We start from the raw sequence: 17,115 nt of genomic DNA on the forward strand, positions 1-17,115 counted from the left end.
TGAGATTTACTTGTTTTGCATACATTTATTTATCTTCATCTTTACGTAAGAACATACAAGATATGATGGTGTTGAACGGCAAGCTTTGCATGACTCAAGTATTTTGATATGGGTGCCTTTAGGGTTCAGCAGGTGAGGCTTGCTGTAGAATCAGCCACCACACTTTACAACACAACATATTACAGTCAGACAAATCAAACAAAAATGCTGCTTAAGTTTTCCAGGAAAGGACCTACAAAGAAACTATTTCAACAACTTCAGAAAGCTGTCACCTCAACACATGTAATTGTAGAGTACATTATCATTGCTGCTGATGGTGTTCAGTCTTCATTTGCACGGCAGATGAATTAACATGTTATACAAAGAGTAATCACAAATGACAAAAAGCAAATCAGAATAATTTCTCGTTTTAAGACGGGGATTCTTACTTTGGATCAAGTAGCTGAGAAAGTCTGTATTGGTCCACACCATCACTAGGTAATGTAATGGATCGCAAACATTGAAAAGTGCTTCAAGACTCTACAATAGTCAGTGGAATACCATATCAGCATTTCATATGGCTATAAAAAAAGGAATGCAAAATCTGGTGTAGAAGTGCGAAAGCTTAACACTTATGGGTTTATGATGAAACCATGTGTTGACCCTTTACTTGGAATTGTGTCTTTTGAGCATGTGTAGGTAAGTGTGTGTCTGACTTGCCACAGGTGAAAGTTGTGTGTTTTGCTTGAGGTGCTTCACAAGGGTTTTAGTTATTCTGATATGTTCTGACAGGGGGTGCTGATTTGTAAAGGTAGAATTGGTTGCTGATTGTAAAGGTCTCCAAATCTTATTGAATCGAGTGCAGGTAGAATGTAGGCTTGCTAATTAAGAAAATTATTGAATGAGCAGGTGTGGAATGTGAGTGCATAGAGTTACATAGCATTAACAGTAGATGCTGACGGAGTGTAGTGGAGGTGCTGACTGGGACTTTGCCAACAGTGCTGGTCGTGAGATTTGAGGACTTCTATAAGGCGTCTCTGCTACAACATTAACAACCTGCTCAGTTCAAAATTAAAGTCAACTAACACCAAATTACATACAGCAGAGGCACCCACAAGTGATGACAGGTTTAAGGTGAAACTCTGACCTTTGACCTCAGTAAGGTACGCTCTGTACTATATGCCCTGCATGTACAGTAAGTGACAGATGCCGTAGGCTGACTTTAGCAGCACTGTGAGTCAGGTGACCATAAACACAAGTGAATAAGAAGGATTGGATCAAAACAAAGGCTAAAATGTCAACTCATAATGCATTATAGTTTGACATGTGCAACATAATCCAGCATCGGATTAATATTATAAATGATCAAATATGACAGCACCGCCAGATGTACATTAACCTACCTCGTAAAAAGTATACACCACTAAATAGGCTAAAATGGTCATCAGATAACTTCCAAAACAACAGAAGTATATAAGACATGTAGAGGAACCAATATAGGAGGCCTTTCTTGGGCCCCTGTGAGAGGATAACCCCTGGATGAGTAGTGACATCATCACCCTGAGAGATCAGGGCTGTCATGGGAATACTTATTGGACCTTACAGAGCAATGGATAATGAACTGAGTGAAGGAGCAGAGGGTCAAATTTCATTAAGCGGTAAAGCCTAGAACGGGGGATGTGTGTGTCCTGTCTGTATCTAAACCTCCAACACTGGCCCCCGACAAGAAGCTCTCTAAATTGAGCAATGTTTTCGCTCCGATGGAAAAGCTGAGGGCAAACTGAGGTAGGCAGAAAAAAACAACTGCCATATCCTCTGTGCATACCAAAGGATATGACAGCTACCAGCACAGGGATAACTGGGACTGACTGGAACCTCTATTCTACTGCAGCAAAAAAGTGCATTGATGACCTTGCGCAATTTCAAGACCTTTCCGAGTTTGTAAAGGATAAGATCTTAAGAGTTCTATGCCACCCTGCAGTCCAGCCCCGGTGCTGGTGACAGCATGCAGTGTGTATGCTTTAGTGTAGTGTGCACAGGTGTGGCCTCCAATGCTGGCTCCCCTGCTTTGTAGGGAAGGATGGGAGCTTTCAGGGCTTTTCTTGCGGGGCCTTGAGGTGAAAGGGCGCAGAGACAAAGGGGTCTACTGCACTCACCTCTGAAGTCCAGGAGTGTAAGGGTCCCACGGGTACTGAGCTCACAGCAGTCTGCCTGCTCATGCTGGACAACACCCTCTGAGCTGTCACAGGCTGCTGAGGCAATGGGCCTTGAAAGTGTCGGGAGTACTTGGCCAGGGCCTGTGGGCGGAAAGGCTGCGGGGCCACCTGGCTCAAGAGGGCTGGTTCAGGGGCCACAGGGTAAAGCACAGCTGGGTGAGGGTGCAGGGTCTTGGGCTTCACAAAGGGGGCCTGCAGGAAGACATCTGGATGCTGTTGAGTCACAACAAGGGGACGTGGGAACGGGGCATTTGCGAACACATCGCCTGCCTCTTCCTGTCCAACCCTGAAGGGGGCTTTGGAGAAGACATCAGGGACAACCTCACCCCCCCTGGCTTTCTGGGGCATCTGGTGGGAATTATTCTGGCATGGGACATGTGGGCCTGGGGTAGGTTGGTTGGAGGGAGTGGAGAGTTGTGGGTGTGATAGGCGTGGCTGGGAGGGTGGGAGGGGTAATTCAGACCCCTGCTCCTCCTCTTCATCTGAATCCAGCAGCAAAGGTCTGGAACCACTGCAGTCATGGACCACCTCATCACTCTCACTGGCCCTCCTGCATTGCACCTCCTTTCTCTTGTCTTCCTCCTCAAATTCCTCATCGCTGGAGTGGACACAGCCCTTGTCTGCTCTGTGGCCTTCTTCAGGCAGCTCAAACTTTGACCTCCCCTTGTCTAGCACAGCGTGGCTTTTACTCTCCTCTTTCAGCTCTGCAGAGGGGAGAAGACAAAGTAAAGGATGAGACTTAAAAGGACAATTCTGCCACTTTTCAACCTCATCCATTGTCTCCAGCACCATACCAGTGTCTACATTATGGGAAAACGGCACGTTTCTATGATCTGTGGTTAAAAAGACTAGGCCCTAAAAATGCAGGATTAAAAGTAGAAAAACCTGTCATTTTCAAAACCTGTAACAAGTTTCTAGCCAGGAGAGTATTTTCTGGCTTCCCACATCACCACAAATCTCAATGTTTGAAAATCCCTTTTTAAAATGTTTTACCTTTTGATGACGTCATCAGGTAGAACTTCTAAACTATATATATTTTTTCCTACAAAATATAGAAATGCGCCGTTTCCACATATGTAGACAATAGTATTGTGCTGGAGATAATGACAATGATGTTAGTGGTGGAGTTGCCCTTTAAGATGTGTACACTGAGACAAGATGACTGGTGGTTAAGACTCCAACTTAGTTTACATTGAAAACCCTCTCTCAGCTTTGAACTACACCATCTGTGGTCCTTTGGTCTAACAGAGCATCAATAGGCCACTCCCAAAGATGACACGTACAACAGTTCTACTACAAACACGTAAACACCATGGAAAAACAGCAACAACAGCACAATGGTCCAACAGCAGCAAGCCAGTACAGCACGACTCCAAAAACACAACATGATCTACTCTGTACAACACAACGAACACAACGCGACAGACAAGACGACTATTCAGCGCCATCACTACAACAAAAAATACATTGTTTCCACTTGTTGTTTTTCAGGAGACCTCCAACATCCTCTAAGCAGACACACAACCCCTCACCAAAACAATTCCACGCACCACTACATAGAGTAATACTGGTAGATTTAGGGTCTTTATTGGTAAGTTATATAAAGATATAGGGACTTGATAAGGAGCAAATGGACCCGTGGAAACAAGGTAGAGTGAGGACTCACTGGAGTCCCAGCAGAGAGTGAGATTGACAGGAGCACAGACAGACAGACAGAGGGCGGCAGAAACAGGGGCAGTCTTACCTTGGTAGTGCAGGTAGCAGGAGTTAGCCGGCAGCTCCAGGGGGAGAGGGTTAGTGGCAGCCATTTAGGGCACAGTTCAGAGTCAGCCAGAGGGCAAAGAGTTGGGCAGGGTGTGAGTAAGAGAAGAGGTGGAACTGTAGCTCTAAGATACTCAACCTTCCAGTGGATTGAAAGGCAAGAAGTTAGGTGTGTGAGAGTACTCAAACCCCATGTAAGAGTGCAGTGTGTGTTGGGTGCTCAGTCTAGCACCAAGGCATAATTGGATGAGTGAGCATTTCCATACTGTACTGAGATACTGTGTTTATGATAGGGCGAAAGGAGGAAAAAGGCTTCCGAAAGCCACTAATGCATTCATAAACTGGCAAACTGGCAGCAGATTGTGTTTTCTGTCTGAAGTGTGAGCCTTGACATTTTTAGGGAAGTGAATTATGTGGGTGTGTGACTACGCAACAGACGGATGTGTTATCCACCTATACTTGCTCTTCCAATTATCTCATAACACCATCATATATTGAACTTAATTTCCTACTGATGAATTGAAAAATACACCAAGGAGACTAGAGTTACATTCAGATGTTAATTTAATGTCCCTTTCTTATTGAATATTTTTTTCTCATTTCATAAAAATATAAGGTATACATACACTAGATAATAGCTCTGTGCTTTCACATATGGACAACTGCTGTTTGCGCAGTTCAACAGTGTTCATATATATGCCCCAGCAAACACTAGGTACATCAGTTTCACAGCAACACAAGTCAAATTCTACTGGCAAGGCTAGACCTCTACTGAATACAGCACTGTGGTGTCTAAGGATAATATGAGCACTACTGTAGAATTGCATAGGTTAGCCACACCTAAACCTGAAAAAGACTGAACTGTACAACAAGTAGATCGGAGAGGAAAATGAATAAAAACTAAATAAGAGTAGTTTTACTGATTCTCTCCAGACACTCTTCAAAAGCCACAGCCCAATTTCTACTTACTGAACAATATATGGTTTGGAGAGGGGTAAAACACATTTTTACTTCAAAGTTAAAAAACAAAGAAATTAACTTCAACTTAAAGTATGCGATACTAGCAGTAACACCTCAAATGGAAATGTATATTTTTGCTTTGTCTATTTTCCAAGTATGGAAACAATACTTTCTGAAATTGAATAAATGCATTTTGTAGAGTTGAGAGTTCTTCGATGGGTTGCATTTCAGTTTAGTTTCTGAAACATTGTATCATTTAATTTGAATATTCCTCAGGTAAATCAAGTGTGGGTACAATGTAGTACATTATATCCACTGATTGTGCTGGCTGGGAGGATGATGAAGACGTGTCAAGAGTAAGACACATTTAGGTTCCGTTTCCAACAAATGAGACGGCATTGTAACATGTAAGTAGGTAGGCGATATAGCTTAGCTTGTTTGATGCATTTAGGGGTTAACAGTAAAGAGGAGGAAAGGACAGAGATATCAGGAAGACCCTTCCGTCATAAGCCCTGTTTTCAGAGGGAGGGGACTCTGTTGTTAAATAAACTACAGCTCAGAGGAAGAAGATCAAACCAGGAAAAACGATGGGAAAACCAAGGATGAAGGTTTAAGATAATACCCCAATAAGGCAAGTCACAAGCACAGAGCTGTTCTCAGAACACCACCAAATTAAGATCGCTAAAACCATGGGGCTAGTGGCTTCCCTATGCTGAAAATGTCTCCCACAAGACCAAGGAAAGACAAAAATACTTTGGACAAATTGGAGGGACACAATATCTTTGCACTCTTAAATACAGCCCCATAAAGAATACACAGAAATAAACTTTATTTTAATTTACCTATAATATGTACTTATGAATTGTATATATTTCATATTGATACTCACTTCATACATTCATTCATTCTATAGCACTGTCACATTTATTCATATTATGATAGGTCTTTAAATATGAAGCACTTTAAAATGTATACTGATGAAAAATATAAACGCAACATGTAAAGTGTTGTTCCCATGTTTCATGAGCTGAAATAAAATATTCCCGAATTTTCAATGTGCACAAAAAGCGTATTACTTTTAACTTTTGTACACAAATTTGTTTACATCCCTGTTCGTAAACCTTTTTCCTTTGCCAAGACAATTCATCCACCTGACAGGTGAGGCATATCAAGAAGCTCTATACCTGCAGAGTATTTCTGTCTGGAATAAAGCCCTTTTGTGGGGGAAAACTCATTCTGATTGGCTGGGCCTGGCTCCCCAGTGGGTGCGCCCCTGCCCAGTCATGTGAATTCCATAGATTAGGGCCCAATGAATTTATTTAAATGTACCGATTTCCTTATATGAACTGTAAATCGTTGAAATTGTTGCATGTTGCGTTTATATTCTTGTTCAGTATACTTGAACTACTTCTTTACAATGGGAGAATGAGGAAATAGTGGTTTTATATACATATGACTTGGTAATGGCTATTTGTCCAGATCATTACACTATATAGGACAAGCAACATCAAGGTGTATATATGTGTTTGTGTAGTATGGATGAGTAGATTGGAAAGAAGGGAGATGAATGATGAGGATGAAAATGTGCAACAGAGACACATGGAACAAAAAGAGAAACTGTGATTGGCTGTAGGACCACACCAGCACAACACAAGCAGACAAAACCCAAGCTCAGCTGCACCTACTTGTCACTCTGCTGGCTCACTGGTAAAGATCAGCTGACCCTACTTGTCACTCTGCTGGCTCACTGGTAAAGATCAGCTGACCCTACTTGTCACTCTGCTGGCTCACTGGTAAAGATCAGCTGACCCTACTTCTCACTCTCCTGGCTCACTGGTAAAGATCAGCTGACCCTACTTCTCACTCTGCTGGCTCACTGGAAAAGATCAGCTGACTCTTCTGCTGGCTCACTGGTAAGAGATCAGCTGACCCTACTTCTCACTCTGCTGGCTCACTGGAAAAGATCAGCTGACTCTTCTGCTGGCTCACTGGTAAGAGATCAGCTGACCCTACTTCTCACTCTGTTGGCTCACTGGTAAAGATCAGCTGACCCTACTTCTCACTCTGCTGGCTCACTGGTAAAGATCAGCTGACCCTACTTCTCACTCTGCTGGCTCACTGGTAAAGATCAGCTGACCCTACTTCTCACTCTGCTGGCTCACTGGTAAAGATCAGCTGACCCTACTTCTCACTCTGCTGGCTCACTGGTAAATATCAGCTGACCCTACTTCTCACTCTCCTGGCTCACTGGTAAATATCAGCTGACCCTACTTCTCACTCTCCTGGCTCACTGGTAAAGATCAGCTGACCCTACTTCTCACTCTCCTGGCTCACTGGTAAGAGATCAGCTGACCCTACTTCTCACTCTGCTGGCTCACTGGTAAAGATCAGCTGACCCTACTTCTCACTCTGCTGGCTCACTGGTAAAGATCAGCTGACCCTACTTCTCACTCTCCTGGCTCACTGGTAAGAGATCAGCTGACCCTACTTCTCACTCTGCTGGCTCACTGGTAAAGATCAGCTGACCCTACGTCTCACTCTCCTGGCTCACTGGTAAATATCAGCTGACCCTACGTCTCACTCTCCTGGCTCACTGGTAAATATCAGCTGACCCTACTTCTCACTCTCCTGGCTCACTGCTAAATATCAGCTGACCCTACTTCTCACTCTCCTGGCTCACTGGTAAATATCAGCTGACCCTACTTCTCACTCTCCTGGCTCACTGGTAAATATCAGCTGACCCTCACTAAACAACCACAATGAGATACACGACCATTGCACTGTTCAGCTGTATCCATATTCAATATGGGACTCATTTCTCTCTCACATTCTGGGAAAAGTAGATCTGTTAACCTTGCCAATGGGCCGAGGACAGAAACCCAAATCAAACAGAATAGCCACGATAAAGCTCTTATTGGAATACACATGCTCAATAACCGGTTAGCATGCAGACTCTCTGAGGTCATTAAAGATCCCATGGCACTTTTCGTAAGAGTAGGGGTGTTAACCCCCGGTGTCCTGGCTAAATTCCCAAATCTGGCCCTCAAACCATCACGGTCACTTAATAATCCCCAGTTTACAATTGGCTCATTCATCCCCCTCCTCTCCCCTGTAACTATTCCCCAGGTCGTTGCTGTAAATGAGAACGTGTTCAGTCAACTTATCTGGTATAATAACGGATAAATAAATAAAATATTAAAAAAATTCTGCCCAAGAGAGAAATGTCTTGAGCACCCGTCTTAATGTACAGTATGACCAAGAAGACAAGGGCATTGAAATGAATTACACACATTTAGAATAATACCACGAATGAGTCAACCTTTCCAGATAATTCTTATACTTAGAGGTATAGTAAGAGGCTAAATGCACCAGCTCAATATGACCTTAAACTACAGGAAATGCACAGCACGGGAACAATAATCCCAGGGAATGGTCAGATAAAAAGATTGTAGCTCTTACATAAAGCACAGCCAAGATAAACATGGTTGTGCAGTCAAGGAGATGGTTGTTGTAGAAGACCAGACTATCAGAGGCAGTTTTGGGGTAGCTAGACACAGCCTGTAGATGTCCACCATAACGGGGCATGTTGCATAAGCGCTTTTGACCTCACAATGACACAGACATCTTCGACCATTTGCAACAGACAGCCAAACATTCCCAGGGGGCAGCGGTGAACCACAGCAGTATGAGAAAAGTTAAAAACACGGCAGGAACCTAAGGACTGACAGCTCATTGTCCTCATTGGTCTCATCTGTATGGCCCATGCAAGCAGCTCGTGATAGTTTAGTCAGCGTCTGCTTTCCTAAAGGCCTGCTTTGCTCTAATGACTAGACATGGTCATAGCTGCTACAGGAAGAGTGCATACAGATAGCTAGGAGAGATAGAAGTACTATACTGCTGTGTTACATGGTCAGACCTGGGACACATACGTTTGCATAAACCCTGATCAAACATTGTAAAACAGCAAAGCCAATGGAGTTATGCGCAAGACAGGCAGTATGTGCATAGCGTGGGGTTGAATCCACAAGGCAGGACAAAGAGGAATGTTGACAGATGGATGACAGCGTGATAAAGACCACAGTGCAGCCAAGACAGAAGCAGACAGTCTGTCAGGACGGGGAGTTAATGCCATGTTGTTGCCAACATGGGAATGCCAACGGCCAGGATGAATGGTTTGAAAACAGCTTATCAAGAAAGCAAGAGATGGAGGCGGGGGCACGGAGGCACACAAGAGAAAGTATTCACGAGTCCACACTAAAGCTCCTCCATTTCACCTTGCAAGGTACTACATAAGTGCCTCTGCTGCCCCCTCCCCGACCCCTATGTGTTACGACTGCAAGCTGCCCCTTCGACCTCTCTCTCCCACCCCCTAGAGGTCGATGAGCTGATCCACCAGCAGAAGGGAGCGGGCCAAGTTGGGGATGCTGGACTCTGAAGTGCCACTGTTGCTGCGCGAGTGACCACCTGAAACGTGCCAGAAAGAGAGAGAGAGACAGAGAGAGAGAGAGGAGGACATGGACGGAACAAGGAAGAGAGAAGTGGGAGAAAGTGGAATCAGCGGGAGAGAGTCATATTTAGAGAGTATTCGAGAGAGAATAGGAGAAAGGACAGTTAATAGCAAAGAATTGAGAGTTGGTGAAAGAGAATAGGACAGCAGAGAGGGTGGGATGACAGGAGCATAAAGGAGTGAATGAGGAAGACGGGTAGAAAGAGAAGAAAAGAGAGAAAGTAAGCCAAGATTATCTATATGCAGCCGCAGCATTTCAGGGAAAGAGTGCTGGGAGGAGGACATCTTGTATGTCGACCTAACCTCTAGAAAACACTACTCTTAAAAGATGCCTTAATGCTCTGCCTTTGGTGCTCTGTTCTGACAGACTGTATAAAACAACTGCATAATGGTGCCTGCCTTTGATAGGAACTGCCAATTCTTATTGGCAAAGTTCAACCAGTGAAAAGTCAATGAGAAACCCACTGATGTGAAATCATGCTAGGATGGAAGGGCTAGTTAATGTTACAGCACATCCAGCCATGGTTGCTCTCAGCAGGTGTAAGTGATGAACTAAGGTGTTAGCTAGGGTTTCTCAGTAATGGCTGTGCTCATTCGTGGTCCCCTGGCAGTTATGTGGGTTGAGGAAGGCAGCTCATACAGAACAGTACTTTGATCCTCTGTGTGGATCAATGAGACACATGGATCCAACCCTATCTACACACTGCTGGCCTGCCTTACATACCTTGGTTGTTGGAGTGTTTGGAGATGAGCACAGGGATGGGGTCAAACTCGTCCTCAGTGCCCTTCTCCCCAGCCTCGGGCGGCTGGAAGCCCAACATGAGGTAAGCAGAGTCTGCAGGTGGAGGAGAGGAGGTGAAGGGGTGATGGAGGGGGAGGTTAGCGCAGCCCAGAATAGAGCGAGGGGGAGGGAAGAGTGCAGGGAGTACAGAGACAGACGCAGCCAGAGCAGTCACAGCATTAGTACTAAGCCATGCATCTGATGTGGCTTTTGTAAATGAGTCAAGGGTCTGCAGAAGGTCCCACAATGTTGTGGCAGCTGTATAGCGCTACAAAGAAAGGGCCCTTGATACAGGCTGCCAACATGTCTGTCTCAATATCTCATTCTCCAGTTGAAATGATATAGTTCATGTTGATATTAGTAATATGATAGTTAACTGGGTAGTTTAACATCATCCATTCAAAGGTTGCTTGGCTTTGAACATGTATATATTAGTAGTCTGACTGGGCGTTACAGCTGAGCGATATTGCAGGTCTGTGGTACTGTGATCAGAGGTCAGACTTGCTGTGAGGAGTTAAACCACAGGTATACAATATATGACAGCTGGAGAGAGGTCTTACCAGCAGATGTCTGGGCAGTGCCAAATGAGACTGGAGCTAGCTTGTCCAGACAGGAAGCAGAGCCAGGAGGGGCAGAGGAGCAGGAGGAGGGTGGTGCACAGACAGTTTGATCCCCAGGGGTGGAGGTGTGAGACAGCAGAGAGCAGCCCAGCAGAGAGTCCTCTCCAGCCAGAGGATCTGAGGGAGGGGAGGCCAGGGGTTACGATGGAGGGAGGAAGAAGGTAAGAAAATGAAAGACCATTAGCCTAAGCAGAGGAAAAAGCAGTAGGGCTAGTAAGCATGCTCACCCTTTTCCCCACAGAAAAAAGTTTAGACCAAAAGTGAATGAGCTTCATACTCTCAGATATACAGTACCAGTCAAAAGTTTGGACACACCTACTCATTCAAGGGTTTTTCTTTATTTGCACTATTGTCTACATTGTAGAATAATAGTGAAGACATCAAAACTACGAAATTGCCTTGACAGCTTTGCACAAACTCTTAACCAGCTTCACCTGGAATGCTTTTCCAACCATCTTGAAGGAGTTCCCACATATGCTGAGCACTTGTTGGCTGCTTTTCCTTCACTCTGCGGTCCAACTCATCCCAAACCATCTCAATTGGGTTGAGGTCAGGTGATTGTGCAGGCCAGGTCATCTGATGCAGCACGCAATCACTCTCCTTCTTGGTCAAATAGCCCTTACACAGCCTGGAGATGTGTTGGGTCATTGTCCTGTTGAAAAACAAATGATAGTCCCACTAAGTGCAAACCAGATGGGATGGCGTATTGCTGCAGAATTCTGTGGTAGCCATGCTGGTTAAGTGTGCCTTGAATTCTAAATAAAATCACTGACAGTGCCACTAGCAAAGCACCCCCACACCTCCTCCTCCATGCTTCACAGTGGGAACCGCACATGCGGAGATCATCCGTTCATCTACTCTGCATTTCACAAAGACACGGCGGTCGGAATCAAAAATCTCAAATTTGGACTCATCAGACCAAAGGACAGATTTCCACCAATCTAATGTCCATTGCTTGTGTTTCTTGGTCCAAGCAAGTCTCTTCTTCTTATTGGTGTCCTTTTGTAGTGGTTTCTTTGCAGGAATTCGACCATGAAGGCCTGCTTCACGCAGTCTCCTCTGAACAGTTGATGTTGAGATGTGTCTGTTACTTGAACTCCGAAGCATTTATTTGGGCTGCTATCTGAGGTTCTGTTAACTCTAATGAACTTTTCTGCAGCAGAGGTAATTCTGGGTCTTTCTTTCCTGTGGCGGTCCTCATGAGAGACAGTTTATTCATAGCGCTTGATGGTTTTTGCGACTGCACTTCAATTAACTTTAAAAGTTCTTGACATTTTCCAGATTGACTGACCATGTCTTAAAGTAATGATGGACTGTAATTTCTCCTTGCTTATTTGAGCTGTTCTTGCCATAATATGGATTTGATCTGTTACCAAATACTGCTATCTTCTGTATACCACCCCTACCTTGTCACAACACAACTGATTGGCTCAAACACATTAAGAAGGAATGAAATTCCACAAATTAACTTTTTACAAGGCACACCTGTTAATTGAAATTCATTCCAGGTGACTACCTCATGAAGCTGGTTGAGAGAATGCCAAGAGTGTGCAAAGCTGTTCTCACCGCAAAGGGTGGCTACTTTGAAGAATCTCAAATCTCAAATATATTTTGATATGTTTAACACTTTTTTGGTTACTACATGATTCCATGTGTTATTTCATAGATTTGATTCCTTCACTATTATTCTACAATGTAAAATCAAGACAGACCCTGGAATGAGTAGGTGTCCAAACTTTTGAGTGGTACTGTATGTCCACCCTCAAAGTAGATATCCCCTGATCAAACCCCAGACTATTAGTGGTACTTTGCTGTATGTAGGAGTTGGACCAATGACAGGACCATTGTCCATTGGTGCCCTCTAGAGGAGCAGATTGACACTACAACCAAAAGGTGGGAGAGGAGGGAAAAACTGCCTACTGCGTGATGTTGAGAGGTCAACCTCAGGGGCAGCAGACACGCTCTATTGCTCAGCAGTAGCGGCCTTGTCCCCAGATCCAGCCTACATTCACTGGGGAATGTCAGTCATGACACAAATATTCACACTGTGCTCAAGTTTATCTGGAGCAGAATCAGCAATTCTAATTAACAGTGCACTGCAAATGTTTTCCTGTTCGCCCTCAAGAGTACGTCATGGCAACGGATCATTGCAATAAACCTAGACACTCACTGTCGCAACCGTTCCAGACAGTTTAGTGGACAGCATTGAAGAAATGGCGACAGGGAATATTAATTTGGTGCAGGCAAACGTGTCAGCTATCCTTGGCAGGGTATGTTTGCGCAGGTTAATGATAAATTACCTGGTCCTTTCAACATCAAGCAATAGTTAACACAAAGGAAACCACAACAGAGCCCCTGAACTAAGAGTCATATCCCTGTATGATGTTGGTGCCAGAAAAAAACCATTCAATCTTAGTGTTATCCCAATAACTCATTACCTTGTGGCACCACACAGAGCACACGTCATATGAATTAATGCAAGCCAAGGGATAATGTAATAACATTGCCTATATTATTTAAGGCTGACACAAAGGAGTGGTAAGAACAGGAAGGTACAGTACAGGGCACTAACCTGGCAGGCTGGCTGAGACTGTATCCAGGCCCGGGATGAGAGAGTCCACACACATCTCAGCCTTCACTGCTGATGAAAGAGGAGGAGACACGGTCAGATAAGGAAACGAATGAGAAGAGAGAGAGGAAACCAAAGAGCTCCAGCTCCAGAGAATAAAGGTAGATGAGACGGACTTCAGTTCATAAACAACCTGAAACATCTCTCATGTGTGGAGAGGATACAGGAAGGGGAGAGGAAGGCATGCAGCCAGGCAGGCAGGCAGAAGAGCCTGTTACCATTGCTGTTGCCCTCTGCAGAGCTGCTGAAGGGGTCAGCCAGGGGTAAAAGGTCAGGGAGCAGCAGAGATGTCTCAGGGGACTTCAGTCCCTCAATCAGCTTTTCTGTGAGAGGGACAGGGGGACGAGGAGAGGACAGGGAGGAAGGCATTGAAAGAGAGAAAAGAGAATGTGCATAAGAAAAGTATGAGCAGGGAGAGAAATAGGGAGACGATGATGTAGGACTGAGGACAAGGGAAGATGCAGTGCACACGGAAAGTATTCAGACCTTGACTTATTCCACATTTTGTTACGTTAGCCTTATTCTAAAATGGATTGAATATGTTTTTCCTCATCAATCTACACACAATATCCCATAATGAAAAAGCAAAAACTGTTTGACATTATTGAACATTTATTAAAAAAATTAAACTGAAATATCACATTTACATAAGTGTTCAGACCCTTTACTCAGTACTTTGTTGAAGCACCTTTGGCTGTGATTACAGCCGCGAGTCTTCTTGGGTATGACGCTACAAGCTTGGCACACCTGTATTTGTGGAGCTTCTCCCATTCTTCTCTGCAGATCCTCCCAGCTCTGTCAGGTTGGATGGGGAGCATCGCTGCACAGCTATTTTCAGGTCTCTAAAGAGATGTGCGTTGCCTTGGCTGTGTGCTTAAGGTTATTGTCCTGTTGGAAGGTGAACCTTCGCCCCAGTCTGAGGTCCTGAGCGCTCTGGAGCATGTTTTCATCAAGGATCTCTCTGTACATTGCTCCATTCATCTTTCCCTCGATCCTGACTAGTCTCCCAGTCCCTGCCGCCCGAAAACATCCCCACACTATGATGCTGCCACCACCATGGTTTAAAGTAGGCAAACTCCAAGTGGGCCCCCATGTGGCGCAGTGGTCTACGGCACTGCATCTCAGTGCTAGAGGCGCTACTACAGACCCTGGTTCGATTCCAGGCTGTATCAAAACTCGCCATGATTGGGAGTCCCATAGGGAGGTGCACAATTGGCCCAGCATCGTATGGATTTGGCTGGGGTAGGCCGTCATTGTCAATAAGAATTTGTTAACTGACTTGCCTAGTTAAAAAAATAAGAAAGTATTTAACCCTTATTTAAGTAGGCTGTCATGTCCCTTTTACTGAGGAGTGGCTTCCATCTGGCCAATTTACCATAAAGGCCTGATTGGTGGAGTGCTGCAGAAATGGTTGTCCTTCTGGAAGGTTCTCCCATCTCCACAGAGGAAATCTGGAGCTTTGTTAGAGTGACCATCGGGTTCTTGGTCACCTCCCTGATCAAGGCCCTTCTCCGATTGCTCAGTTTGGCCAGATCTAGGAAGAGTCTTGGTGGCTCCAAATTTCTTCCAATTAAGAATGATGGAGGCCACTGTGTTCTTGGGGTCCTTCAATGCTGCAGAAATGTTTTGGTACCCTTCCCCAGATCTGTGCCTCGACATAATGCTGCCTCAGAGCTCTATGGACAATTCCTTCAACCTCATGGCTTGGTTTTTGCTCTGACATGTCCTGTCAACTGTGGGACCTTATATAGACACGTGTGTGCCTTTCCAAATCATGTCCAATCAATTGAATTTACCACAGGTAGACTCCAATCAAGTTGTAGAAACATCTCAAGGACGATCAATGGAAACAGGATGCACCTAAGCTCAATTTTGAGTCTCATAGCAAAGGGTCTGAATACTTACGTAAATTAGGCCTGTTTATTTTTTTAAATAAATTAGCACAATTTTCTAAAAACCTGTTTTCACTTTGTCATTATGGGGTATTGTGTGTAGATTGATGAATTCTTTTATTTATTTAATCCATTTTAGAATAAAGCTGTAAAGTAACAAAATGTGGAAAAAGTGAAGGGGTCTGAAAACATTCCGAATGCACTGTATGTACGCTAGGCTCATCTAAGTACAAATGAGAACATGATCATTATACAATCAAGGTGAGAATTAGTTGGTAACGTTTGCAAAGTGTAGCAGCTGTTAGTTCTTGGTTTTGTGAAGTCACTCTATTGGCCGGGTATTTTGCCATGAGGAATGATATGAAGACACCGGTCTTTTCCTTTACTCTTCAGCAGAGGCACATTCGAAGGTTAGGAAAAACTAAAATCACTCCTAGTATGATGACAGAGTGCACAGACCATGCTTGATAAAAGGACATATTAATTTCAGGCGGGTAATACCATTCATGTCAAACAAGTAGTGGAGAAAAACAGCATGCCTTCAAAAGGACTGCTAGCCTTAAACCACCAACACATCATTCCATCCCACCAACCAACGACGTGGAGACGAATACAAACACACAGCAGCTAGTCAGTATTTCATCTTTATTGGCTCATTAGTTGGACTAAAGAGCAAAATTTCAGCCTCACTCAACAAAAAAGGTTAGCTACCATAGCACCATTCCACAGACTAGGCCTACATCACTGACTGTCTTTACACGTCTCTTCTCCACTTTCATCACTGAAAACGTGTTGGATCAGTCAGCACTGTTAGACACCTGACTGACAGCATCCTTGTTAAGTAACTTTGCTGGGTGTCCCAGGGCCGTGCCACAGACAAATCAGGAGGACTGCCTTCAGGATGTGCCTCTCCAGCAGGTTAGTGCATCCAAACAGACTGAGTGCAAACCAGGTGCATGCATGTGAGTAAGTATCTTCTGGGTCAAAACCTAAACTCCATACATACTTACAGGTGACTGGCTGCTATGGAGAGACAGGGGGGCAGAGGACCTGGGGTAGGGGGCTCAGAATATGACACAGCACAGCTGCCCATTTGCCCCCTTCACTAAGGGAGAGAGGTCATAGGTCGCAGGTCAATGATAACAAACTGCTATGACACAAAGTCTGAACTCCAGAGCCTTATTTATGCTGAACAAAAATATAAACACAACATGTAAAGTGTTGGTCCCATGTTTCATGAGCTGAAATTAAAGATCACAGAAATGTTTCATACACACAAAAAGCTAATTTCTCTCCAATGTTGTGCACAAATGTGTTTACATCCCTGTTAGTGAGTATTTTTCCTTCGCCAAGATAATCCATCCACCTGACAGGTGTGACATATCAAGAAGCTGATTAAACATCATGATCATTACACAGGTGCACCTTGTGCTGGGGACAATAAAAGGCCACTCAAAAATGTGCAGTTGTGGCACACAGCACAATGCCACAACTGACTGCAGGAATGTCCACCAGAGCTGTTGCATGTTAATTTCTCTACCATAAAGCCGCCTCCAATGTTGAATTTAGCAGTACCTCCAACCGGACTCAAAACCACAGACCACGTATAATTACGCCAGCCGAGGATCTCCACATCCAGCTTCTTCCCCTGCGGGATCGACTGAAACCAGCCACAGGCTGACCACCTGTTACGTGAGTGCAGCATCAAAAGGACCTTGTGGCTGCAAGGAGCCAAGGTAAGTTGCTAGCTAGCATTAAACTTATCTTATA

General features: G+C 44.4%; 1 protein-coding gene across 1 annotated transcript in view; it reads right to left on the reverse strand.

Moving 5' to 3' along the window:
- Nucleotides 1–16: 16 nt before the first annotated feature.
- Nucleotides 17–17,115, reverse strand: part of LOC120063230 (AP2-associated protein kinase 1-like) — a 56,174-nt gene continuing 39,075 nt past the window's right edge. Inside the window, exons 15-17 of the mRNA XM_039013461.1 lie at nucleotides 13,397–13,465; nucleotides 10,765–10,941; nucleotides 17–2,899 (exon numbers count right to left, since the gene is read on the reverse strand). Coding sequence (XP_038869389.1) covers nucleotides 2,070–2,899; nucleotides 10,765–10,941; nucleotides 13,397–13,465 — 1,076 coding nt within the window. The 3' untranslated portion in view covers nucleotides 17–2,069. The remainder of the gene's footprint in view (nucleotides 2,900–10,764; nucleotides 10,942–13,396; nucleotides 13,466–17,115) is intronic.

The sequence above is a fragment of the Salvelinus namaycush genome, chromosome 18, assembly GCF_016432855.1.
Source record: "Salvelinus namaycush isolate Seneca chromosome 18, SaNama_1.0, whole genome shotgun sequence".
NCBI lineage: Eukaryota > Metazoa > Chordata > Actinopteri > Salmoniformes > Salmonidae > Salvelinus > Salvelinus namaycush.